This window comes from Amblyomma mixtum, chromosome 1 (genome assembly GCF_055824585.1).
Source record: "Amblyomma mixtum isolate Tamu chromosome 1, ASM5582458v1, whole genome shotgun sequence".
Classification (NCBI taxonomy): domain Eukaryota; kingdom Metazoa; phylum Arthropoda; class Arachnida; order Ixodida; family Ixodidae; genus Amblyomma; species Amblyomma mixtum.
The window spans coordinates 164,266,879-164,290,968 of record NC_143012.1 but is presented as its reverse complement, the minus strand read 5'-3'; the positions used below and the strand labels follow the sequence as shown (position 1 = coordinate 164,290,968).

At 48.2% G+C, this 24,090-nt stretch overlaps 1 protein-coding gene and 5 non-coding genes across 8 annotated transcripts in view; 1 reads left to right on the top strand and 5 right to left on the bottom strand.

The window, feature by feature from the left end:
- The window catches only part of LOC149369648 (gametocyte-specific factor 1 homolog), a 39,588-nt gene extending 18,944 nt beyond the window's left edge, over positions 1 to 20,644 (top strand). Inside the window, exons 5-10 of one of the 3 annotated variants that reach the window (XM_089559151.1) lie at positions 1,592 to 1,718; positions 4,460 to 4,583; positions 9,752 to 9,800; positions 11,721 to 11,840; positions 12,384 to 12,472; positions 20,230 to 20,644. In XM_089559151.1, coding sequence (XP_089415277.1) covers positions 1,592 to 1,718; positions 4,460 to 4,583; positions 9,752 to 9,800; positions 11,721 to 11,840; positions 12,384 to 12,469 — 506 coding nt within the window. In that variant the 3' untranslated portion in view covers positions 12,470 to 12,472; positions 20,230 to 20,644. Of the gene's footprint in view, positions 1 to 1,591; positions 1,719 to 4,459; positions 4,584 to 9,751; positions 9,801 to 11,720; positions 11,841 to 12,383; positions 12,512 to 20,229 lie in introns of all 3 variants that reach the window. The other 2 variants (XM_089559156.1, XM_089559159.1) reach the window with 2 other exon arrangements.
- Positions 20,645 to 22,102: 1,458 nt separating this feature from the next.
- TRNAP-AGG (transfer RNA proline (anticodon AGG)) lies at positions 22,103 to 22,174 on the bottom strand. The gene has a single exon. It is a non-coding gene; the product is annotated as a tRNA-Pro (tRNA).
- Positions 22,175 to 22,355: 181 nt separating this feature from the next.
- On the bottom strand, positions 22,356 to 22,427 carry TRNAP-AGG (transfer RNA proline (anticodon AGG)). The gene has a single exon. It is a non-coding gene; the product is annotated as a tRNA-Pro (tRNA).
- Positions 22,428 to 22,608: 181 nt separating this feature from the next.
- Positions 22,609 to 22,680, bottom strand: TRNAP-AGG (transfer RNA proline (anticodon AGG)). Its single transcript has one exon. It is a non-coding gene; the product is annotated as a tRNA-Pro (tRNA).
- Positions 22,681 to 22,861: 181 nt separating this feature from the next.
- TRNAP-AGG (transfer RNA proline (anticodon AGG)) lies at positions 22,862 to 22,933 on the bottom strand. Its single transcript has one exon. It is a non-coding gene; the product is annotated as a tRNA-Pro (tRNA).
- Positions 22,934 to 23,114: 181 nt separating this feature from the next.
- Positions 23,115 to 23,186, bottom strand: TRNAP-AGG (transfer RNA proline (anticodon AGG)). Its single transcript has one exon. It is a non-coding gene; the product is annotated as a tRNA-Pro (tRNA).
- Between the last annotated feature and the right edge of the window lie 904 nt (positions 23,187 to 24,090).

Here is a 24,090-nt window from a genome sequence, read left to right as displayed (position 1 = left end):
ATGCAGCGGCGACGCAGTATTCGGTCCGAAGCGGGCGAGCTGGGCGTCGCCATGTTGTGAATGTTAACCACGCAAGGCTGGTAGCGAGAGTGAGTTTTATTTTTTTCCAATTCTATTTGGCATTTTTTTATACATAAATGAACGACAGCACAATCATAGGGACGCGGAAATATTACAGTGCTTGTGACGTTTTTGTAATCGTGTTTTTCGGTGTATATTCTCACCAAGTCTCTGTTGTCGAGGGAACACATTAGCTCGGACGTCGCAGGCGAATGTGTTCAGGGAACTCATTCGATACCTAATGTCGTTTTCATCGAATGACATTAGATTTTCTCGTGTGGCAGCAAACTAATGTCGTTTTAAACGAATGTCATTCGATGGGAATGACATTAAATTTGCCGTGTGGCAGGGGTATTACTCCAGCGCCGCATCAAACTCGCAGCAGGAATCTGCGTCGCTGTCGTTGGCCCTTGTTGGCCACGGTTGCACTTGCCGTTCGGCGAGTCCTCACCGGCGATTTGCGTCGGCGTCCTCTAAATTTGTGCATAGACTGTGAGGCATCTTGTTGTAATGTGACCAGGGAATGGACTGACTGACGCACTGTTGGCCATGGGCCGCTGACACGGACGTCTGTGGAGCATTGGTGTAGTGTGGCAAAGCTAAATACAATGTAGAAATCTTGGCATATTTGGTATGCAGACTGACACCGGCCCAAGCGTGCCACTTGGTTTGTGAACTCGGTGTTGTCCGTCGCTTGCTTGGCTTTTCCCAGCATATCTTAGTACTAACAGTTTGGTGGAGTTTTGAAAGGCACTGGTACGCACAGCATGTTTACCAGAGTAGACGCAGCAGCAGTCTGTGTGTCACACTTCTGGGGCCAACGTGACCAGGGTTGCTGCTCTTCCCTAGTTGCGACGTCATAGCACACCCCGGCGGTCAGAAACCGAAATCGCTCGGTGTAAGTAATGTAATAATAAATTATTTACTATGCATATATGAATTGCGAAGCATGTGTCACGCATCCAGGGGCAATACGCAATGCTTGAAACAAAGAACACTCCAACCCAAAATTTGGAGTCTCCACACCTTTCAGGTGGAGCTTAAATGTATCCCAAAGGAATAGAAAAAACAGCAACACGGGATGCGTTCACACGGCGAAGAAATATACGTGGCACTGTCCAGGTGTATTTCTTCGCTGTGTGAACGTGTCCTGTTTTGCTGGTTTTTCTATTCCTTTTGTAACATGCACCAACTGGCCCAACAAGCTACGCTTCTTCAATGTATCCCAAATTTTGATTTTTTTTTATATGCGATTTCGTTTGCAGTTTTTGTTTTTCAGAATGGCATGGGCGTGTCTGACTGGCATGTCTGTACTGTGCCATGATTTCTTTCCAGGGGCGTATGGGGCCACCCGACCTTTGATCACAAAAGAGCAATGGAGGGTAACGCGTCTAGAAACAGGCGGGAGTTGGCGACAAAATTTGTGGGTGTGTCTTGGACTGTTTCCAGATGGGGTACAGTGAACGAAAAGGTGTTTGCACTCTGAGCATGCCTCTCTTTTCTTCTTCTTCCCACCTTTGACGCACCGCAGAGGCCACCCGTGCGCCCTCCCTGGAGGACAAGATTCCGCCGCCAGCCGTGGCTCCCATCTTCTCCAACGTGCAGGCCTTGGCTCCGGCTCAGAGGCGCCACTTCTACGCATCGCTCCACAGCGCGGCGTAAGTCTGGTTGGCCAAGGGGCGCTGGACATGCTGGCAGGGAGCTGCTTTGGTTCATGTAGCAAGAAGAAATGCGGGACAGCTGCTTCATTGTCAGCCTGACTGCGCCCACTGCAGGGCAAAGTCCTCTCCCACATCTCTCCAATTGACCCTGTCCTTCGCCAGTTGCGGCCACCGTATCCCCGCAAACTTCTTAATCTCATCCACCCACCTAACTTTCTGCCGCTCCCTGCTACGCTTGCCTTCTCTTGCAATCCACTCCGTTACCTTTAAAGGGTCAGTCTACTCACCGATATGAGTGTATAAATAATGGCATATTCTGGTAGTTGGCACCCTCTAACACCAATAACGAGGGAACTGCTCCCGGTTTAGGCAGGAATTTATATTTTATTTCGGCGTTAAAAGTCTCGTAAAAATGCATGGTGGCATTTATGGCCAGTGAACGCACTGAAAGAGGCAGCAACAACGAGAATTCAGTCCGAAGCGAGAGGTCCAGCTTCGACGGGCGCCGCCATGTTTGTCGCCGCACGGTGGAAATCCAGATGGTTGCGAGATAAGACTACCATCTCATACAGATGTGTTCCCACATCAATAAATTCTATTTTAAAATGTTCTACCGCACTTCTTGGCTCCACACCTGGCTAAACGGTAATTTGAGTAAAGAGCTATCAGTTGCCGCAAAGAAAATATGGCCGATAAAATTCAGTAGACTGACCCTTTAAGATGAACGCTTATCGTTCGCCTCCACGTTTCTGCCCTGTAGGTGAGTACCGGTACGATACCGCTGTTATACTATACTTTTCTCTTGTGGGATATTTGTAAACTGCCATTCGTGATCTGAGAGAACCTGCCATATGCGCTCCACCCCATTCTTATTCTTCTAGTTATTTCCCTCTCATGATACCGATCAGCTGTCACTACCTGCCCTAAGTAGACATATTCTCTTACTACTTCCAGCACCTCGCTACCAATTGCGAACTGCTGTTCTCTTGCTAGACTTGAAAATTACTCTGGTTTTCTGCATGTTAATTTTTAGCCCCACCGTTCTGCTCTGCCCTTCTAACTGATTGATCATGCTTTGCAGTTCTTGTCCTGAGTGGCTTAGCAAGACAATGTCATCAGCGAATCGCAGATTACTTAGGTTTTCTCCGTTAACTCCCCCATTAACTGTTCCCATTTCAGGCCCCGGAATACCTCCTGTAAACAGGCAGTGAATAGCATAGGCGAGATCGTGTCTCCCTGCCGAACACCTTTCCTCATTGGAATTTTATTGCTGACTTTATGGAGAACTATGGTAGCTGTGCAATCGTTATAAATATCTTCCAATATTTTCACATAACTCTTCTACACCCTGATTCCGCAATGCCTGCATGACAGCTGAGGTTTCCACTGAATCATGCGCCATCATCATCTTCGGAACTCGGCTGCTCACTCCCTTGAGCTTCTTCCACGATTTTGCTGTCATTGAGGTGGCCGGCAACGTTACTGTCGATTGCGACATAATCGCATAGCTGAATGTTCAGTGGCAGAACGCTTTTGTGGTCACTCTCTTCCTCGTGGTTGGCGTCCGGTTCATCCACATCGGTGGTGTCAGTGCTCTCAGTGAAACCACTCTGTTTGATGCAGTTTGCAATTACTGCAGGTGGTGTGTTGTGCCACGCATGCACTGATATATGCATTGCACTGAGCAGGGTGATGTCAGGCTTTCGGCCTGCTTCCAAACATAACATGCGTTCAAGCACCTGCTTGTGGTACCGGGTTTTCGCGTGCTGAATTACTTGCTTGGAGGGAAGCAGTGGTGTGAGGAGGCAGAAAGAGCAGCTTGATATTTTCCAGCCCTGACACATTGTTGTGTTCAATGCAGTTGTCGAGGACAAGCAGTACCTTGCATTTCTTTGCACAAAAGCTGTGGTCTAGTTGGCATAGCCGGGTTTGAAATATTTCGGATGTCATCCAAGCCTTTTTGTTGGATTGGTAGTCTACGGGTAGTTGTTTTTTTTTATTCTTGAAGCACCGCGGTCTCTGCGATTTTCCAGTAACCAGCAGTGGAAGCTGCTATGTGCCGGTCATATTCGCAGCGAACAAAACTGTCACCCTCTCCTTCCTTCACATGCTGCCTACGCAAGGGTCTCCTTTAAAAGTGAGTGTCTTATCTGGCAGGGCCTTGTAGAAAAGTGCCGTTGCATCGGCATAAAATCCGTTGCAGGGCTCATAAGCAGCGAGGCGCCTTGGAAGCTCACTCCTCCAATCGTTCTCCACGCTTGCATCTGCAGCACCTTTCTCGCCGCAGACACTGCGGCGGACCAAATTACGCCTCTTCTTGGAGCGGTCAAACCACCCTTCTGACGCGCTGAAACCTCCAGTGGCCATCATTAGGGCGTACTTCTCTGCTTGTGCAAAGATGAGAGGTCCGCTCAACGGCAGCTCATCGAAGCAGTGCTTCTTCCAGCTTCGGGTGTGCTGCCGTTCGGAGTCTCTTCAGCTTGTCTGAGAACTGTTGCCCATTGTCAGCTCGCAAAATTTGAGCTTCATTCTTGACGTACGAGCTCAGCGTGCTCCTCTTCGTGTTAAATCTTGCCATGATGGCTTGTCGCGGAATTCCCTCCTTGACAGCCTTCAGTATTTCGACTTTCTCTGCCAAGTCCTTCGCTGGGGCCTCGGTAGCCATCGCAGGAGCCGAAAAACGATTGAATGTAAATCAGTGGTTCCCCTCGTGCCTGGGGTGCTTTGTGTGTGTGCAGGGATGAGCAGGTGCCTGCGGACATGCGGCCCTACCCAGTGCGGCGCATACGAGCACCCAGCCCCCCACTGCAGGATGCCAACGGCTGCTTGAAGATACTACGCCCCCCGACCACCGTCCCCAAGGTGCGTGCCCCGTATACGCAGCACAGTGTTTATAAAATAAGGGAGTCATTACGCATTGACATCCACCCGAGCGCAGCCATACGGCTACAAAGGGAAGCTATACAGCTTTCTCAGAAACTTCGCTGTTATAGAAAAATTCGTCCTGGTCCAGGGTTCGAAACCGGGACCACCGCTTCACCGGAGCAGTCGCTCTACCAACTGAGCTAACCGGGACGGCAACCTTATGGTTGCGCGTGAGCGAATTGATCAATAACTCAAAGTGGAACTGAGCTAACCGGGGCAGCAAGCTTATGGTAGGGCGAGAGCGAATTGATCAGTAACTCGAAGAGGGAACAGTGCTGGTCAAATGTTTTAGGGGAATCCCCCAAGGTAGAGTAGATTTGTAATAAGGGTGTAATTACTCATTTGCATCCACCCGAGCGCAGCCATACGGCTACAAAGGAAAGCTATACAGCTTTCTCAGAAACTTCGTAGCTAAAGAAAAATTCGTCCTGGTCCGCGGTTCGAACCCGGGACCACCGCTTCACCGGAGCAGTCGCTCTACCAACTGAGCTAACCGGGACGGCAACCTTATGGTTGCGCGAGAGCGAGTTGATCAATAACTCAAAGTGGGAACAGTGCTGGTCAAATGTTTTAGGGGAATCCCCCTAGGTAGAGTAATTTGTAATAAGGGGGTAATTACTCATTGACATCCACCCGAGCGCAGCCACATGGCTACAAAGGGAAGCTATACAGCTTTCTCAGAAACTTCGTAGCTAAAGAAAAATTCGTCCTGGTCCGGGGTTCGAACCCGGGACCACCGTTTCATTGGAGTAGTCGATCTACCAACAGAGCTAACCGGGACGGCAACCTTATGGTTGCGCGAGAGCGAGTTGATCAATAACTCAAAGTGTGTTCCGGAACAGTGCTGGTCAAATGTTTTAGGGGAATCCCCCAAGGTGGAGCAGATTTGTAATAAGGGAGTAATTACTCATTGGCGTCCACCCGAGCGCAGCCATACGGCCGGGTACTTACTCCCTTATTACAAATCCACTCTTGGGGGGATTCCCCTGAAACATTGGACCAGAGCTGGGTTTAAGCTGGGCTGTGCTCATTGAAGCAGAGGGTGCTTGTTTATTTTTTTTTGTGTCTCCTCAACAAGCTGCCTTTAAGTAGTAGCCAGAATTTGTCTTTTGAGTTGTTTTGCATCCTCCTGCGTCCCGTTTTCAAAGCTGAGGCATTACAAAAAAAAGTAAAGAACAGTACTGAACAAAAAGAAAGATCACTCGAAACTCAAGATATTCGAGGGGTCTTCTATAAGTAAGTCTCCCCTTTATTTTTTTTTCCTAGTACCATTCTACCTTTTTCTTTTTTTTTTCTGACAAATTGTTTTCAGAGGAACACCCGTGGAGGATTTTTTTTTTTTTTTCTGTAAAGCGCTACCTCACTTTGTGCTATGGCACTGCATCACAAAATGGCAGGACAGAAGAAATCAGCAGACTTTGTTGTACTTTGTTGTTGTTGGTCAAGGGCTCCTGCAGCTCCTCTGCTTTCCTTGTCTGTCTGTTGTTGCCAATTTGTCACCGCATTCAAGTGCCAAATTGTGGAGCTTCCAACTCTGCAGGCCACGGTGCTGGCATCTGGTCCACACGCTGTTAGCAGCTGGGCAGCAGCCGCAGGCACTTCATTCATTCATTCATTCATTCATTCATTCATTCATTCATTCATTCATTCATTCATTCATTTACAATACTGCCAGTCCCATCAGGGACCATAGCAGGTGGGCGAACAAAAATGACAAACATGATAAAAATTTCAGCAGTGCACTCTCGAATTCAAAAAAATAAAAGTGAATACAAATCAAACACAGGTGAACAGAAAGGAACAAGCAAAATAAAAGAAAAGGTAAACATTAGCAAGGAAAAAGAAAAATACATGTCTAGGAGTCGCGTGGAGCATTACCATAAGGAATTCAATTAGAGCACATGGGAACACAGCAGCGGAAAAAAATAAGAGAGACTTTCTTCACGATTAATTAACAAACTAATGAAGTGATGAGAGGCGGTTGGGTATGTCAGTGAAACTGCATTATTCGTTAATTGATAAGGATTATATCCGTGACGTGAACTGAGATAATGTGGTTGCAGTTATGATTGAGGGATCAAGGCGATTCCATTCTCTGATCACGAGGGGAAAGTGCGAATACATGAACGTGTCGTTATGGCGTGCGTATTCTGACCTGAGGCAGGAAGAGAGTCTTACAAAAGAGTTCTGTATCAGGGAACATCTTCAGGGAATAAGTATTCGCGTGCGCCGATTCCAATGTGACTTTTAATTTTATGTGAAACAAGTCCTTGCAGACGAACTTAACTCTTTCCCTACCATGGGGAAAATGACCATTTTCTGAAGGTTCCAGTACATTTTTTTTTTCTGTTAAAACTATTGCATTCAATATTTGTTGCAACACCCAGAAACAGAGCTGAACAAAGGTGGTTTCTATTCATATAAGTTTCAAAAACAAATTGCATGTTGCAACAAAAAATTTTATTTACTAAAAACGAGATTTTGGGAAAAAATTGAACAAAACTTGCAAAGACATGCTTTGATTTAAAAAGAAAAAAATGTTAAAAATTTTCTGAAATATGCAAAACTTTTGTTACTCTATTGGCCACTATCTGCAAAAAAAAATTGTTTCTATCTTGAATAGTATTCTTGCTACAAAACAATAACTGGAAACCCTATAGTTGTGCATTGGAGCGCGGCCGCCTGTGTTTCAGGCTGGTTTCCATCATCACCGATGTGAAAAGTGAATCATCTTCAGCGCCTTGCAACATTTTCAGGCTCGTTGTTGCACAGGCCGCCGATTAACTCTTTAGTTACCACGCCACTGTGCTTCAATCACCGGTGATCGAAAAATTCGAAGCGCTACGGCAGCGCGACCGCGGCCGCTACGGTCTTGCTGAGTCATTCGGTTTGTTGTTCACACATTAAACTTCAACTTCCTGTTTAGTTTATATTTTTGCCAAGAAGCGGCAATTTTTGAGACGCGCTTGAAGTTGGGTGTGCAGCGTCGGGCGCTCCGAACATGCCGTCATCATCGGGAATGGCGCTCGCTCGAAAAAACCCCGTTCCACTCAATTCCGCTGCGTTTGCACCACATATTTTTGATGTATCGATTAGCACGGACCCTGACGACGATGCTGTATCGTCAGGTATTGTTTCGAAGCCCAAACTGGGCAACGAGAGCCCAGAACGCTCGCCTGTGCGTTCAGATTCCTCGTTCCGGTCTGTTTGTGCGAACCGAAGCTCCTCATTGTAGCCGTTACGGTGATGTGGCGCCATCTAAGTTGTTCTCCAGAGACTACAGTTTCGGTTTCTGCGTGGAGAGCAATTTTCCCACGACGCGCGAATTTTTGAAGCGCCCTTGAAGCGGAGGGTACGGCGCGGACGCTCCGTGCATGGCGTCGGGCGCGCAGACGGCGCGCGCTCGGAAAAACCTTGCTGCGCGCAATTCTACTGCATTGACTGCAATTATTATCTATGCTACGAGTAGTAGAGCCTCTAGTGACGATGTTGCATTGTCGGATTTTGGTTCAGACGCTGTAACTGCGCAAACCGATCCCGGAACGTTGGCCTGATAGTTTCGCTTTCTTTTTCCTGTCCGCTTGTGCGGGCGCATCTGGTTTGTTGTTCAGACGGTTAGTTCCATTTTCGGCCTAGTTCGTAATTTCCCCGCCAGTCGTGCATTTTTGAAGTGCCCTTGGAGCATAGGCTTATTGCAACATAATACGCGGTGAGGATGGCGTCGCGTCGAGGTCGGGCGCTTCGCGCGCTCGGAAGAGTCCCGCTGCACGTGATTCTCCAGCCTCTGCAGCTGATTTTCAAGATCCTCCGAGCAGCAGTGACTCGGACGAAGATGTTGTAACGTCGGATTTCGATTCTGCAGCTACATCACAGCTATACTTATCGCATACTATATATCGCAATATCACACCTATACTTGTTGTGTTTTATATTTTTTTTTTATTTTTTGACGTAAATAAATAAGTTTTGATTTGTATTTTTTAAACCACGCTTACCAAGCTTTCGTTTCGCGCATAACATTACACTTCCAATTTTCTTTTTCTTGGACTGTAAAAATCATATAAAGGGCACTCTCAAACGAGCCTTTTCAAGAGGCATGAAGAAAAAAATTCTAGCTCGAAAACTATTCAAGTTATAATTTTCAAACTTTAATGCCATGTTTTAGAAAGAACTTGAATTGTTTTGTATATTCTAGAATTTTTTTAGTACAAGTGTTTGGAAAGTTATTGTCATATAAACACAAAACTTTTCTTCTTTTTTACTTTTTGTTGTTTACTGATTTTTTTTCACAGCATTTCAAGCAGAATATGTGTTCAAATAAATTTCAGTATAAAGCGCATTCTATCTGAATTATTGTTATGCATTTTATATAATTTTATCTATCACACTTTTTCTAAAAAAAAATGTTGTCTGAGACATATGAAAAATGGTCGTTTTTCCCGTGGTAAGGAAAGAGTTAAATCACTCGCAGACGAAACGGAGTCCTGAGATTTGCTGTTTTAGAGCGCATGGCGCGCATGTGGAGGCTGCCAAGCGACTTTGATGGTACTGCATCTTCGGAGCGCGTTAAAAAAATGCCATTTTGTAGGGAAAAAAAAAAACTACATCAGAATCAAAACTTCAGTTCTCGGGCTACAAGCCAGATCCGCATTGTGCCTGTAAGCAATGCGGAAGGCTCCGCAGTCGAGTGGTGAAGGCGTCATCTGTGGGCAACATGGCGGGCAATGAGCGCAGGTCCGCGTCTTCATTTCTTCGCAGCGCGTTAGAAAGTGCCCCCTCGCAGGACAAACGAAATCTACATCGGAAACAAAACTTTGGTTCCTTGCCTGCCAGCTATATCTGCAGCGTGGTTATTAGCAACGCAGAAGGTTCTGAAATCGGGGCATGAAATGATTGTTAGCGGGCTAACGATGCTCAATGGGCACGGTAGGGAAGGAGTTAAGTAGCGATATGACCAGTGTGTTCCGTGGGTACAAGCAGTGGTATTGGTAGTACAGGAGTGTTGTGCCCTGTGTCTTATCGTGGGTGCCTCTTCGTAAATGGGTGAAATGTTCAGAAGTGGGTGCAGTCTTGAGAAGGGTTTTTCTTCTTCTTTTTCTTGGTAGGTTCTCCATGGCCTGACGCTGGTCCAGAGGGCTGCCAAGGCCCAGTTCGGTGAGTCCTCTCTTCTGACTGAGAACAGCTGCTACATCTTGCGCAGCAGCCCCATCAAAGTTGCTGGCACCTAGCAATCTTTGAAGGTGCACTGAAGAGGAATCTGAACTCGTCTTTTTGCCGCGGGAACACGATCTACACGTTCCGAGCGCTCTTAGAAACTTCAACTTATTGCCCTGTGCGGCCCATTTCCCTAATTAAATTGAGTTAACGTCTGGCTCTCGCCTTTATTTTCTGAATTCTCCCCGTACGGCGGGCGGAGTCGACCAACGCGTGGAGTGCCTTTCAGCCAGCTCCGTGGAGGCTTTGCTTTCGCTTTATTTTGTTTTTTAGGTTTCCGTGAATAAATAGTTTCATTCGCAGATAATATAGCCGCAAAATAAGCCTGCAGAAATAATAATACGTGCAGACTATTTGCTTGTACGGATTACTACGTATTACCAAATTCCGCCGGTGACAGAGCGGCAAGCCGCCACTGGAGTGGGTGAAAGGCACTCCACGCGTTGGTCGACTCCGCCCACCGTACCAGGGGAGATTGAAAAAAATTAAAGGCGGGAGCCGGACGTTAATTCGATTCAATTAGGGAAATCAGCCACACGGGGCAATAAGTTGACGTTCCTAAGAATGCTCGGAATGTGTATAGATTTCAGTTCCCGCGGCAAAAAGACGAGTTCAGATTCCTCTTCACTGCACCTTTAAGGGACGCTCTAGGAAAATAACGAGGGTTAATAAGTTGCACTTAAAAGGGACCGTGAAACAGTGTTTACTGGGGTGAAGAAAAACGGATGAGCGATATGTATTGCATTGCTCGCCGTCCTACCGCAAGAAATTATTAGCAAGCTTCAAAACCGCCACTGTGCGATGATCAACTGGCCCACAAGTTTTAAAGGCCTGTTTTTTTTTTTTTTAATTTATAGCAAATCAAGGGCCCTGTTCAAAAGCATTTGTTCTACGCATTGAACCCATTTACTAGCAATCTTCGAAACCATTGGTGCACATGACTCAAGAAAATTTCGGAAGGCATTCTACGGAACCCATCATGGAAGTTTACCAACTTGCCCAACTTTGTGCCCTCCTTCAATGCATTCTACAGAGTTTACTGTTTTGTAAAATGTTCTGCTACGTTTGGTAGTTGGCATAAAAAAGCACCCTGTTTGCAAGGTGAAGGGTGCTAAATTTGCTTGAAAAGAAGTGCTAGCTAGAGCAGTCTGATTAAAGGTTCGTGTTGGCAATATACATAGTCGTGTACAGAGCACCTCAAATAGTTAAGGGAGCGTGCAGTGGCTGCATTTCAATGGAGGCACAATGCAGCTACACCCATGGGCTATGCAGTGTTGGTACACATCCAAAATCACAGGTTGTTGTGATTAACCTGGACTCGGTGCCTTTCATTGCCCATGAGCCAGCTAGCTTTGTGATGTCAAACTGTGCATGCCACGCCACTTTGTCATGAGCACAGCAGACAAAGTGTAAGGCATTCTCTGTGAGAAACGGGCTAGTATTGAGCTAAATAGTTAGTGCACGTCTGAACGCACTCTTGCTTGCTTCAGTGCATTTTTGGAAAGAGGTAGTAGAGAACAAACACGCGTTAATGATATCCTAGTTGAAATCAAGACGAAGAAGTGGGCTTGGGCAGGGCATGTAATGCGAAGGCAGGATAACCGCTGGTCCTTAAGGGTAACGGAGTGGATTCCAAGGGAAGGCAAGCGTAGCAGGGGGCGGCAGAAAGTTAGGTGGGCGGATGAGATTAAGACGTTTGCGGGGATACGGTGGCTGCAACTGACGAAGGACAGGGTTAATTGGAGGGACATGGGAGTGGCCTTTGCCCTGCAGTGGACCTAGTCAGGCTGATGATGATGAGTAGAGCAAGAGGGAAGGCTCCTACAGCTGGCTCGGCCTGTGGTGTGTGTGCGCATGCAGCTGCTGCCAAGGATGAAAGTGGCACGGATGATGACAGTGATGAACTGGAGGACCCGAGCCCGAACCAGACGTACCGCATGGGAGTGGGCCGCGGATGTGTGGCGGCCCCCAGGGTTGCTGGTGAGTCCGGCGGACCTCTTTTCTCTCTCTCCGCTGCTTCACTGTGCGGAGCCTCTCGCAGCTGCAGATGCTCGGCTGGAACGGCTACCGTGTGCCGTTGTGCTATTTTGCTGTGAACACTGTTGTGCCATAAAGGTCATCATCACGCATGCAACCGGTGAACATGCCACTGCTCGCAGCGTGGCGCACGGCTTTCAGGTGAAAGGCGCACTAGCACCACCACCACACGGCGGCTCAGGATTTCCGTGGTTTTCGCCTTGCCAGTGCGGCTGATCTCGGCGTCCCTTGCGCCACTAACCCTGTCTAGTTCACTGTACTTGCAGCCACATGGGGCTTATTGCAGCCACATGGGGCTTACTGTGCCACCAGGATAGGAACTGGCCCACCCACACGTCATAGTTGGCAGGACGAATTGCTCCTTGTGCATGTGTCACGCAGACACTAGCAGTGCCAGTGTATGTTGTGCACTTGATGAGGGTTCTCTGTGACCACGTCCCCCCCCCCCCCCCCCCCTTCCCCCCCCCGCTCTGTTCTCTGCACCAGCTTACTCGGATGAAGAGGACAAAGGGGCTCACTCCCGCATGCCGTTCTCGGGCCTGGGCCGGGGCCATCCACTGCCCCGCAACTGAGAGGTGAGGGCAGTGATGGACGGCAGCATGGACACTTGCCTGGTGAATTCAATTTTTTTGTCTGGGTGACTTGAGGTTTGGCCACCCTGATCTGAAGGTGCTTGTGGGAAGAGCTGAGAAGATCCACAGGATGAGCGAACATCTTCCATTGAGGGTGGGAGCAGCAGGCTGGAGTTTTTTAAGAAATTCAAAACTGTGTCAGATCCTGTGTCAGCACTTTCAGAGGGAGAGAAAAAAAAATAGTGGGATGTCGGTGCTTGCCGTGCACTACCAGGGCACTATTGGAGTCAGAAGGAACAAAAAAGAAATAAAGGGATAGAATTGGCAGTTGCTGTGGGAGAGAAAGAGATGGAAAGAGAAAACAAAAAGACCTGTACTTATTCTTGAGCGACATCACATGAGTGTGTGTCATGAACTTACTGCATTGATATTCATCATGCACTGCGCGAAAAGTGCTTCTTTTAAATGCCACTTAATTTATTGCGTTCGTGTAAAAGATGTTTTGGTGCACCTGGCCTGCAAGTGCATCTCTTTTGGGGGACCTCTGATGTTAACGAAGAGAGTGCCATGTCGCCTCTTTGAGTCCATCTTAAAGGGAGTCTGCTGCATGCTGCTTGTGTTGCCTGCATAGACTGCTCAGTTCCTTTGCAGTGGTGTTGAGGGCATCTCCATCCAATTTTTGCTCTTCGTTATGAAATATCGATTGCTTGGCTGTTTGTGGCTCTCTGTTGGCATTCGCTGAATGAGGACATCTTGATCCAAGTTTTGTTGGGATTCGTTCAGCGGCAAGATACATATCTATTTGAAGTTGAGAGTTTAAACCTGAGAACACCGTAAAAACCTGCGTATAATACGAGGTGCAATTTGGGTGTAGCAAAAATGGAAAAAAAAGTTCATCCGCATACAATGCTAGTAAGGCAAACAGCTCGAAGATGTTCCGTAAGTCGTGAAAGCTGAGCGTCCTCTAATTACGCGTGCACGCCGGCGCACCTGATATGACGCGTGTAGCACGGGCACCAAATATCTGGCAGCGACAGATCAGATGCCGTATTCGTGCCTCCTTGCGTCCTGTGCGTGAACATGCGCAGACCTGTTCCAGCATACGAGTGGCCGCGCATGCTTCAAAAGTGTCCGAGGTCGGTGCTTTAGTGATTGTCGTCATTGGGTGGCTCCTAGGCCTGAGCTTCCGCCATACAACTACACAGCCTGGCTTGACGCCCGTGGCATTAACTGCAGGCTCTCCCTATACAGTCGCCGACTGATTTTTCGGACTCCAAAAATTCGGACATGCTCGATTATTCAGACTGCTTCGTGGCACCGCCACTCTCCCCATAGACCGTAATGTATAACAACTGCCGAAAGTTCGGACATCTTGCAGCCTCTCGTTTGATTTTTCGGACACTCCTTGAGCCAACTCGACCGGCAGCACTTGCCGCACCGACGCTCACCGACGTGCGGTTCACTTCGCTCAACGCCATTTTTGTTTTGAACTGAGCCTCCTTGCTGGCCCGCGAGGTGGCGCTACTGCAAATTCTCGCTCATCATCATCGTTTCCGCGTGGTTCGGTAGCGCGCCGCATGGTGGCGTGCCACACCAGTTCCGGCTGCAGCTTAGTAAGCCATCTCAAGGCAATCCAGGAGCCGCTTTGTTTGTCTATCCGGCACAGTGATGCCAACCCTAGGGATTTATCCCTAGATCTAGGGGTTTTTTCTTTGCTTCAGGGATCTAGCGTCTTTTTTGCGAAATCTAGGGATTTTGAGAGGCCGTAGAATTGCTACTCTGAGCGGCTTAATGGCAGGTGTATCTGATTATTCTGCGCTTGGAACAGAAAAGAACTATAAAAAATGCTAATTACTACTCCTTTATTTTTAGTATTCTGCCGAGCCGAGAGAGGGTGAAAGCAGTTCTGCAAGCGAAATTATCGACTGCTGCACAGGGAGGAAAAACGAAACCATGTGAATTTCAAACTGTTTAACGTGCGTGCCATCTCTGGCGCTTCGAGTGACTGCTCCTCTACGAAAGACGAAGTTGAATTTTCACTTGAAGTGCCTGGATCAACGCGCTACGTTTACGCTCACCGCTTACCTTTACCAAAAAGTGCCACAATTGTTCGCATTCTCCACGTATGCTAGACCACTTGAATGAAACGTGCTGTTCAACCAAAAAACACATTCAAAGTTGTAAGGAATCACTTTCTGATTTTGTAGTTACCAATCTTACGTCTGTATCATTGCTGTGTAACTATAACAAGATTGCATTTTTGGTTATGTCAGTTTCTCGGGACATCAATCCTTAGTAGCTCCAAAACTATTTGACGGTCTTTGATTGCGACTATGATTAATAAATAACTGTGCGGTGAGATACGCCATTTCACTGCTTCTGAATGTTCTCTATGAGGCGAGAAGGGGTCTTTCATTAATTCAAACATTTTCGTCTTTCTGTATTTTCGTCTTTCTGTGTACCTCTTGAAACAATGTAATACCCCCCCCCCCTATGTAATACCCTCGCACGAGGGCCCTTAGGGGTATTGTAAATAAATAAATAAAACAACCCTTAATGGTGTCTGAATGAAATACTTTCATGTGTTGACGGGGCTTAGCAGAAAATGCCAGCTCTTTCAACTTGGTATCAACTGCATTTATTTTTCAAAGGGCTGCATAGGTTCTTTGCGCGTAAAGATAAGCCGGCTGAAGGAGCAGCTCAAAAGCCGGTGCGGTGAAACGGAAGTCGTCTGCGCGTGAGCGTCGTTGCTCACTATCTTTCTCTCCAGTGATCACACGTCTCTGTAAAAGCTGGCGCCATCTGTGGGCCCTCTATATAAGGTAAATCTACAAAAAAACAAAAAAGGTGCAATTGTGGCTAACGCGCTTTTATGTCTGACAATATGTATAACCAATGGCCGAAACAGTGAACTGCGCTGAGACTTTGTTAAAGCTCAAATGGTAGCATTAGCAATTAAACAATTATAGGCTAGGGATTTTTCTTCAATCTAGGGATTTTTGGAGGTTCAATCTAGGGACAAAACGTTGACCTGAGTTGGCATCACTGAATTCCGGCAGCAAGCCCGCGAGAGCGCCGTGGTAGCACGACGCAGCGCTGGAGATGCGATATTAGCCTAGGGCGGCTTACAGCCGGTGTTTTGTCATCGAAAGGGGTCTGTTGAACCCCGAGTAGCAGTATCAAGATGTTTCGTTGAAGCGCGCGTGAGCATTGACTTATGCAACACCAGGCCGGCGGCAGCAAGCCCGCGAGAGCGCCGTGGTAGCACGCACCGGTGCAGATGCGATGAGGCCCGACGGCTCTCGAAACGATGTGGGGGAGGAGGCAAGTAGAGGAGGTGGTGAAAGAAGGAACGGAGAAGAGGAGGAGGAGGAGAGGCGGCGTTGGGCGAGGAGACATATGCAACGCCAGCCCGGGATCAGCCAGTGCATGTAAGCTCGTTAATTCGACCCCCGTTAATTCGGAAAATCGGATAATTCGACGCGCGCGCGAGGTCCCTACAATTATACATAGGAGTCTATGGGGCGAAACTCTCGTTAATTCGAACAAATTTTGCCGTGCGTCGGTTAATTCGACTTCACTCCGCAGCCCGCCAAGCCGGTTTGCCGCGAGCAAAAAGAAAAAAACACTGCCATGAGCGGCGCTACTGTACTGCTGATAGGCCATCCGTTATCATCCATCCATCCGAGGAAGCGAGTTAGCGGCGGCCGAAGCGGCTGGCGTCTTTTTTTTTGTGCTTTGTTGTGTCGCAGCAGTCGCTACGATCGCGGTTATTTACGGCGCCTTTTTGGTAAATGCGCGCTTTGTCAGCGTGTTTACTGCGCTGCTTGTTGTTGCTGTTTTGTTGCGACTGAGAGAAGGGTGAAAGGAAATTGCAAGGGATTGCCTACTGGCTCAGCCGAGCCACCACCGCTGCCATGTGCAGATAGAGGAGAGTTAAAAGATCAGAGGAAAGATAAAGAGAAAAGATAAGACGCGCGTCCCAGCAACAACGCCGTCCCCGCGGCCGCTGGCTGAAAAAACAGATAAGCGGGGAGCCGCGCTCTCTTCACCTCCTCCCCACCTCCTCCCCGCGCTGCTTTCGGGTGGATAGCGCGCAGGGCCTGCGCGCCTCGCCTTTGTGTCCTGTCAGCTGACCGAGGATGAAATAATTAAAGTGACAGGCGCTGACAACGACGACGATTTACGATTGTGAGCAGTTGTCCCAAATGCCGAAGTGCACGGTGAAAGAAGCCGCAGAAGCCTTGTCCGTGCGGGAGGACTTCTGTGAACAAATCCCTGACGGCGCGTGTGCCGCGGAGCACCTGGCAGCTGTTAGAGCTATCGTAGTCGCTCAAATTCGCTCGAAAAAGCAGACGGTGATTACAGATTTCCTTGCCAAATAAAGGTATACGTCCTGTTGCGGCAAACATTGTTTTTTTTTTTGTTGTTCATTCGACATTCGGATAATTCGACAATTTTTCGCGGTCCCGTCAGTGTCGAATTAACGAGTTTTTACTGTAAATAAACGATTTCTTTCTCTTTTTTTTCTGAATTTGTTTTTTCGGACACCTGTTTATTCGGACATTTCCGCGGTCCCCGTGAGGTCCGAATAAACAGTCGGCGACTGTACTTCAGGGCATCATGAGGTCAGGTTAGCGTTCAGCGCAGTCTCCTGGCGTTGAAATCGAAACTATCGGCCTACACCACCACTGGATAGGGGCCTCCTCTCGCTCAAAGTGTGGTGGCATGGTGTTCTTTCCTTCTTCCAAGAGTGATGGTAACAGCGCTTGATAACAATGGAACTGGAACTGTCGATTTTGGCCGAAAATTTTTTTGTTTGGCCGTGACTGAGCTACAGAACGCGATGCCGCAGCGCTGCCGTAGACCGACTGCGGAGGCATGTGCTTCTACCTGCGTGTTCTCTCTCTCGGTCTTCCCTTCACTGTTGGCCCAGGAAACGGACTCCTCACATTGCATCACCAGTGTTCACCGCCATCCCCGCTGCCGACACGCGGTAGCTATTGGCACTGGAATCATGCGAGCAGCCGCGCGGCGGCACTGGCCGTGCAGTGCTGGCTTTGTTTCTTTTTTTTTTTCTTTTTTTGCTGTGCCCTGTTGTGCATGAACAGTTGTGATGCCACGTGGTATGATGTTCCAAAAGAGAAAGCGCCGGAGATACGCCGACGGCGCTGGAGCGCTGCGAGTTGTGATAGCTAGGTCGCTCATTGCGAACGTCATTTCTCTCGTGTCAGTTTGTGCTTTATCGTCGCAAAACTTCCGCGTGGTTCTGCCAAATGTCGAGTAGCTCTGCACTAGCTAACATATAGGTGGCATAGCCACTTCTTAATATCAAGGTCAACCGCCGCAACACCTTCGTTACATGGAGGTCTCAAATACATGCGCTTCAATGGGGGCGGTGTTGGGGTATTGAGAAACTTCATAATATCGAGGAATTCGGTATATGGACGTTCGTTACATCCAGGTTTTACTGTATTGTCCTTTCAGTGCAAGTCCATTTTATGGATTGTTTGCTTCTAACGTATACCGTATGTACTCGCGTAATGAACCCACTTTTTTCCTGAAAAATTGACTTCAAGTTGGGGGGGGGTCATTATGTGGGAAAATTTTTTCGAAATTTTTCGGGCGATTAAATTTTATATCACACCATCAATAAAAAATGCAATCGCAGCCTCTATGGAAAAACCACGGATGCGATGTGAATAAAAAAAATTTATTTCACACACTGCTTGGCTCGGTCTCGCGTTATCACTCGGCCTCGCTCTCCGAGTTGAGGCTTTCGCTCGCGTCGCTCGCAACATCGTCATCGTCGTCGTCATTGTCCCACAGCGCGTCGTCTTCTGTGCCGTCCAAGCAGTTTGAGATTCCAGTTTTCTTGAAGTTGGACGATCACCTCGGGGGTAGTTAAATTCCACGCTTCCAAAATCCATCGGCAAAGCATGTCGATGGTTGGCCTTCGTATCTTGCCAGTCGGTGTCAGGTCGTGGTTGCCCGCTGCCATCCACTCAGCGTACAGCCTCCGCACGGTGTCCTTAAATGGTTTGTTGGCAGAGATGTCAAGTGGCTGCAGCACTGAGGTTAGGCCACCCGGAATTACGGCGATGTCTGTTCGCAGCTCGCTCATTCGGCGCTGGACGTCTTTGTCTAGGTGGCCACCAAAACTATCTAAGACAAGGAGCGACGGCAGAAGAAAGGCCCCTGGTCGCTGTCCCCAGACTGTCTTGAGCCAGTCGACCATCAGTTGTGCCGACATCCACTCTTTCTCTTGGGCACGAATATGAATCCCAGCCGGAAAGGAGCCTTTTGGAAGAGTTTTCCTCTTAAATAAAACGAACGGTGGCAGTTTCCTGCCATCGCCCGCCGTTACAGCGAGCATTACGGTGCACCGCTGTTTCTCGGCGCCCGTTGTCTTCACATGCACGCTTTTTGCACCTTTCAGGTCCACAGTGCTGTTCCGCGGCATATCAAAGTTTATCGCCGTTTGGTCGGCATTCCCAATCTGTGAGAGCAGGAACTTCTTCTTCTCCCAGATACGTATCAGATTAAAGTTGCGCACTTTGTCCTCACAGTCCACCGGTAGCCGCTGACATAACGTCGTACGCCTTCTCAGGCATAGCCCCTTCCGACGCATAAAACGAGTTGTCCAACTACTGCTGGCTTTAAATTCGAGAACAGGAATTCGAGAACCACGTGCAGTGGCCCGCACGTGGTTCTGAATGAGCTCGTGAGATACAGCACACCCTTCATTGCACAGCCTCTTCACGTAGTTCAGCACTTCTTTCTCCACATGAGGGAACTTCCCTTCTTTGGGCCCTCGAAATGCATGCCGATCTTTTCCGGTAGCCCTCAGTTCGTCCTCTTGTTTACGCCAGTAGCGCACACGCACCGGGTCGACATTAAAGAGTCGCCCGGACTCCAAGGCATGCTCCACGACTTTTACCTTGAAACCCTCTGTGTAGCTGGCGTAAAGACCCAGCACCACAACGCACAAGTCAAGACACACAGACCACTCACACGCAGCTCCAGCAATATGGCGGGTGGCTGACGTCCAAATGCGTTGTCTTTACTTCGTTTTGCTGCCGCTGCGCACAAAGAACGCTATGAGCAAGGTTTTGTTTTGCGTTTGACAGATGGCGCTAAGCAACCAGATCATTTAAGGTCATCATCATCATCGGCAAAAGCGCGCGGTCGGCAAGTTTCCTTTCCGCGTCACCTGCGCTCGTGTCTCTGGGGTTTCTCTCGCATTAGACAATAATAATCATGCGGTTATGGTAAAGGAAAGATGTGGCAATTGCCACTCTCACTAGGAGGTCACCCGAGCTGCGCTGTGAGCGAAGGGAAGAAGAGCCGTAGTGAAGGGCTACCCCACCGCGTATCTCGCATTAAAAGAAGCTGTCTGCATCACGTTGCGATCTGTCGACTTTGTTATCGTCAGCAGTGCCGGCCAATCGCTCCGAGATATGCGAGCATGCTCCAATATGGCCCTGAAGCTCGGCACGCAGCTTTTACGTGAGAAAAAAAAATCATTTTTAGAGGCGAAAAGGGGGGGGGGGGGGGGTTCGTTATGAGAGTGGGTTCATTACGCGAGTATATAGAGTATTTGGACACACAGATCATGCTTGCACATTTCTTTTTAGGGGCGCTTCTGTTGCAATCAACTTAAAGGGTTCATCTTGGAATCTACTATATTATTTAATTTTATACCTGTTCATTGTAATGAGGTTCAGCTGTATATCATGTGGCTGTGTTTTCTTTTGCAGGCTTCAAGTTGCCCACATCAGCAGCTGTGACAAGGGCGTGCCGGGCAGGCTGAAGTGAGGTTAAAGCAATGCAGTGCTCACAGCAAGGCAGCCAGCGTTGAAAAAGTTGATTTTATGAAGTTTAGTGCACAGGTTGTTCACGTCATTCAGGGTTATGTGTCCAAGCATTGCAAGTCCTTCAGTGTTTCTGCAGCCGTCACAGGAATCAATTTGGAGCGAGAAGTTGTTGCGTCCGTGTGCCCCAGCTGCTGCTTATTGATGCGGTGCCACTAGGTACTGTGATGTGTCTGTCTGAGAACACTGCCGGACCGTATTGTTTGTTCACCAGTCATTCCTCAGTTTTAGTTGTGTTGTACTCTGTTTCATCTCTTGGTATGGCCAAGTCATAAGTGCCTAATAAACACCTGTCACTCGGCCAGCTGTTGCGTCAAATCCTTGCTGACCAATAAAGCGGCACATTTGATGTTAGAACCATGCTCGGTGTGGCGTGGTCACATTGCACCAGTTGTGGATATCCCGGCCTTTATTCGCAGCTTAGTTCAGCACACTGTATGCCACCATTTGATGCGGTCACTGCAGGATGCTTTGTTGGAATTCCGTGGCTTTCCGGATCAATCAAGCCACCAGCACAATTGAATTTATGCCCACAGCTTCTAAGGAGTCAGCCTCTGGTTATCTTTGGAAAATGTAGTCTTGGTAATAAACAAATAAAATTTTAAGTACTCTACAGTAGGAACTTCGCTAATAGGCTTATGTCACAAGTAGTAATACCGTGGTGCCGCAAAGCGCCGTGGATGTCGTACTCCGGTCGGCACCTGTGTTGACGTGGTGTATGGTGTATGTGGGTGAAGCAGCTGTGCTTGCACTAAGCAGAGGATCCTGTATTGTTTTTTCAAAGAGGGGAAAGGTATCCGAAAGGGTGCGCAGAAGCTGGTCAGACAGGTAGCTGATGCAGCTCCATAATGTGTACATGCCAAGTCTTCATTTGTAAGATATCTCAGCAGATGACTCCTTCCCTTTCCAGCTGCGAGCTAAACGGGACTGGGCATGATGCTTGAAACAAGTATCTTCGATACCGATATTCTATACCCTCAAAGGTAGTTCTGATTCAAGGTAGGGAACCAAAAGTGATTTCCGATGCATGGTGTATGATTTGCGAAGTTGATTTGTGTGGTTTCCGGAATTTTCGTTTCAGGAATTCGGAGTGCATTTGTTATAGCGCGCTGTATTTGAAAGAGTTTAAACGAATCGGCCCACATGGACTGGTTTAAGCTCCACTCTCGGTGCAGCTAGTTGTTCTGAAGTTAGCATTGGAATGAAGCCATTGTAACATTGAAATAACTTCCAAAATCTATTTTTCTTAAACCTGATGTTCTTAATGTAAACAAGCCTCTGATCACTTCACTGCTTAATGAAAAAAAAAAACATGGAACTGTTTCTTATGCTAGTCATTGGTTCCTGCAGTATGTACTTTGCCATGGGCTAGAAGGTGAAAACTGTGCAGTTGGTAAAGGTCAACTTCCATTTCCCTAGCACTATGTTTAACAGATGTCTGGCATTGAACATTCCTTAAATTCCAGAAAGAAAAAGGTTCAAAGTTTGAGGCAAAATGTACCTGTCTCATCTATTATTTAGATGTTTTTTTTACTTCTCGCACCCTAAGCGAGAATCATACCCCTAGACCAACGAGCCAGGTGCTGAAGCGGGAGTAGCTAAAAGATTTTGTATCTACTGCGGGGCTACGAAAAGGAACAGAAATTGTCACGCTGCACGTCATGCTGCGTGAGCGAATAAGAATTACTGCGAGTCAATCTGGTGAAACGAAGGACGGAGGCTCGAATATTGAATGTACTGGGCGAAGCAAAAAGGAAGAGGGCTCGTCCGGGATTTGAACCCGGGACCTCTCGCACCCTAAGCGAGAATCATACCCCTAGACCAACGAGCCAGGTGCTGAAGCGGGAGTAGCTAAAAGATTTTGTATCTACTGCGGGGCTACGAAAAGGAACAGAAATTGTCACGCTGCACGTCATGCTGCGTGAGCGAATAAGAATTACTGCGAGTCAATCTGGTGAAACGAAGGACGGAGGCTCGAATATTGAATGTACTGGGCGAAGCAAAAAGGAAGAGGGCTCGTCCGGGATTTGAACCCGGGACCTCTCGCACCCTAAGCGAGAATCATACCCCTAGACCAACGAGCCAGGTGCTGAAGCGGGAGTAGCTAAAAGATTTTGTATCTACTGCGGGGCTACGAAAAGGAACAGAAATTGTCACGCTGCACGTCATGCTGCGTGAGCGAATAAGAATTACTGCGAGTCAATCTGGTGAAACGAAGGACGGAGGCTCGAATATTGAATGTACTGGGCGAAGCAAAAAGGAAGAGGGCTCGTCCGGGATTTGAACCCGGGACCTCTCGCACCCTAAGCGAGAATCATACCCCTAGACCAACGAGCCAGGTGCTGAAGCGGGAGTAGCTAAAAGATTTTGTATCTACTGCGGGGCTACGAAAAGGAACAGAAATTGTCACGCTGCACGTCATGCTGCGTGAGCGAATAAGAATTACTGCGAGTCAATCTGGTGAAACGAAGGACGGAGGCTCGAATATTGAATGTACTGGGCGAAGCAAAAAGGAAGAGGGCTCGTCCGGGATTTGAACCCGGGACCTCTCGCACCCTAAGCGAGAATCATACCCCTAGACCAACGAGCCAGGTGCTGAAGCGGGAGTAGCTAAAAGATTTTGTATCTACTGCGGGGCTACGAAAAGGAACAGAAATTGTCACGCTGCACGTCATGCTGCGTGAGCGAATAAGAATTACTGCGAGTCAATCTGGTGAAACGAAGGACGGAGGCTCGAATATTGAATGTACTGGGCGAAGCAAAAAGGAAGAGGGCTCGTCCGGGATTTGAACCCGGGACCTCTCGCACCCTAAGCGAGAATCATACCCCTAGACCAACGAGCCAGGGGCTGAAGCGGGAGTAGCTAAAAGATTTTGTATCTACTGCGGGGCTACGAAAAGGAACAGAAATTGTCATGCTGCGTGAGCGAATAAGAATTACTGCGAGTCAATCTGGTGAAACGAAGGACGGAGGCTCGAATATTGAATGTACTGGGCGAAGCAAAAAGGAAGAGGGCTCGTCCGGGATTTGAACCCGGGAGCTCACGCACCGTAAGCGAGAATCATACCCCTAGACCACGGTGTAAGAATACTTTAGGTGTTGACACTGCGGCCGGCGCACCGTCCTGGTTGTGTTCGCCGCCGGCGCTGTTTCCGTTTCCCGGCGACAGGTGGCGCTAGTAGGTGGAGGCTCTCGGATTTGCGCTGCGTAGGTTATCGATGCTAAGCGTTGCTCGTTTGTCGAGCTCGATATCGGGGTATATAGAAAAGTATGCACAGGCATGAATACACCGGGATTCTGCAGTAATAAGACTGATTATCTAAATGAATGTGCAACTGATTTCTCGACGACGTTTTTATTATAGCTCTGGTAGCTAGCATACGTTGAAGCCAGTGTATCAATCGTATTTTCTAGTTGCGCCCGCCAATGTTAGCTAATTAAAGCAAAAATAAATAAATTGTAGCCGGATTTTCGGGGAAATAGCGTAAGGACAGCTAGCCAAAATGCCGTTCCGAGCTTCGGTCGTCAACCCAGCAATCTCGCGCTGTGCGCTGGCGGTGCGGCTGCCGCCGCTGCTCATCTTCCTCTTTACAAAATAAACGTCCTCAAAGCACCTTGAACCATTGCACCTCTAGCTTACACATGTACTTGGTTACAAACTTCGCTCGACACGCGACCCCTACGCAGGCTTCTGCTCAGTGTTAAGGCGATGGCGGTTATACTTTGCGCCAGTACTGCAAGCCGTGT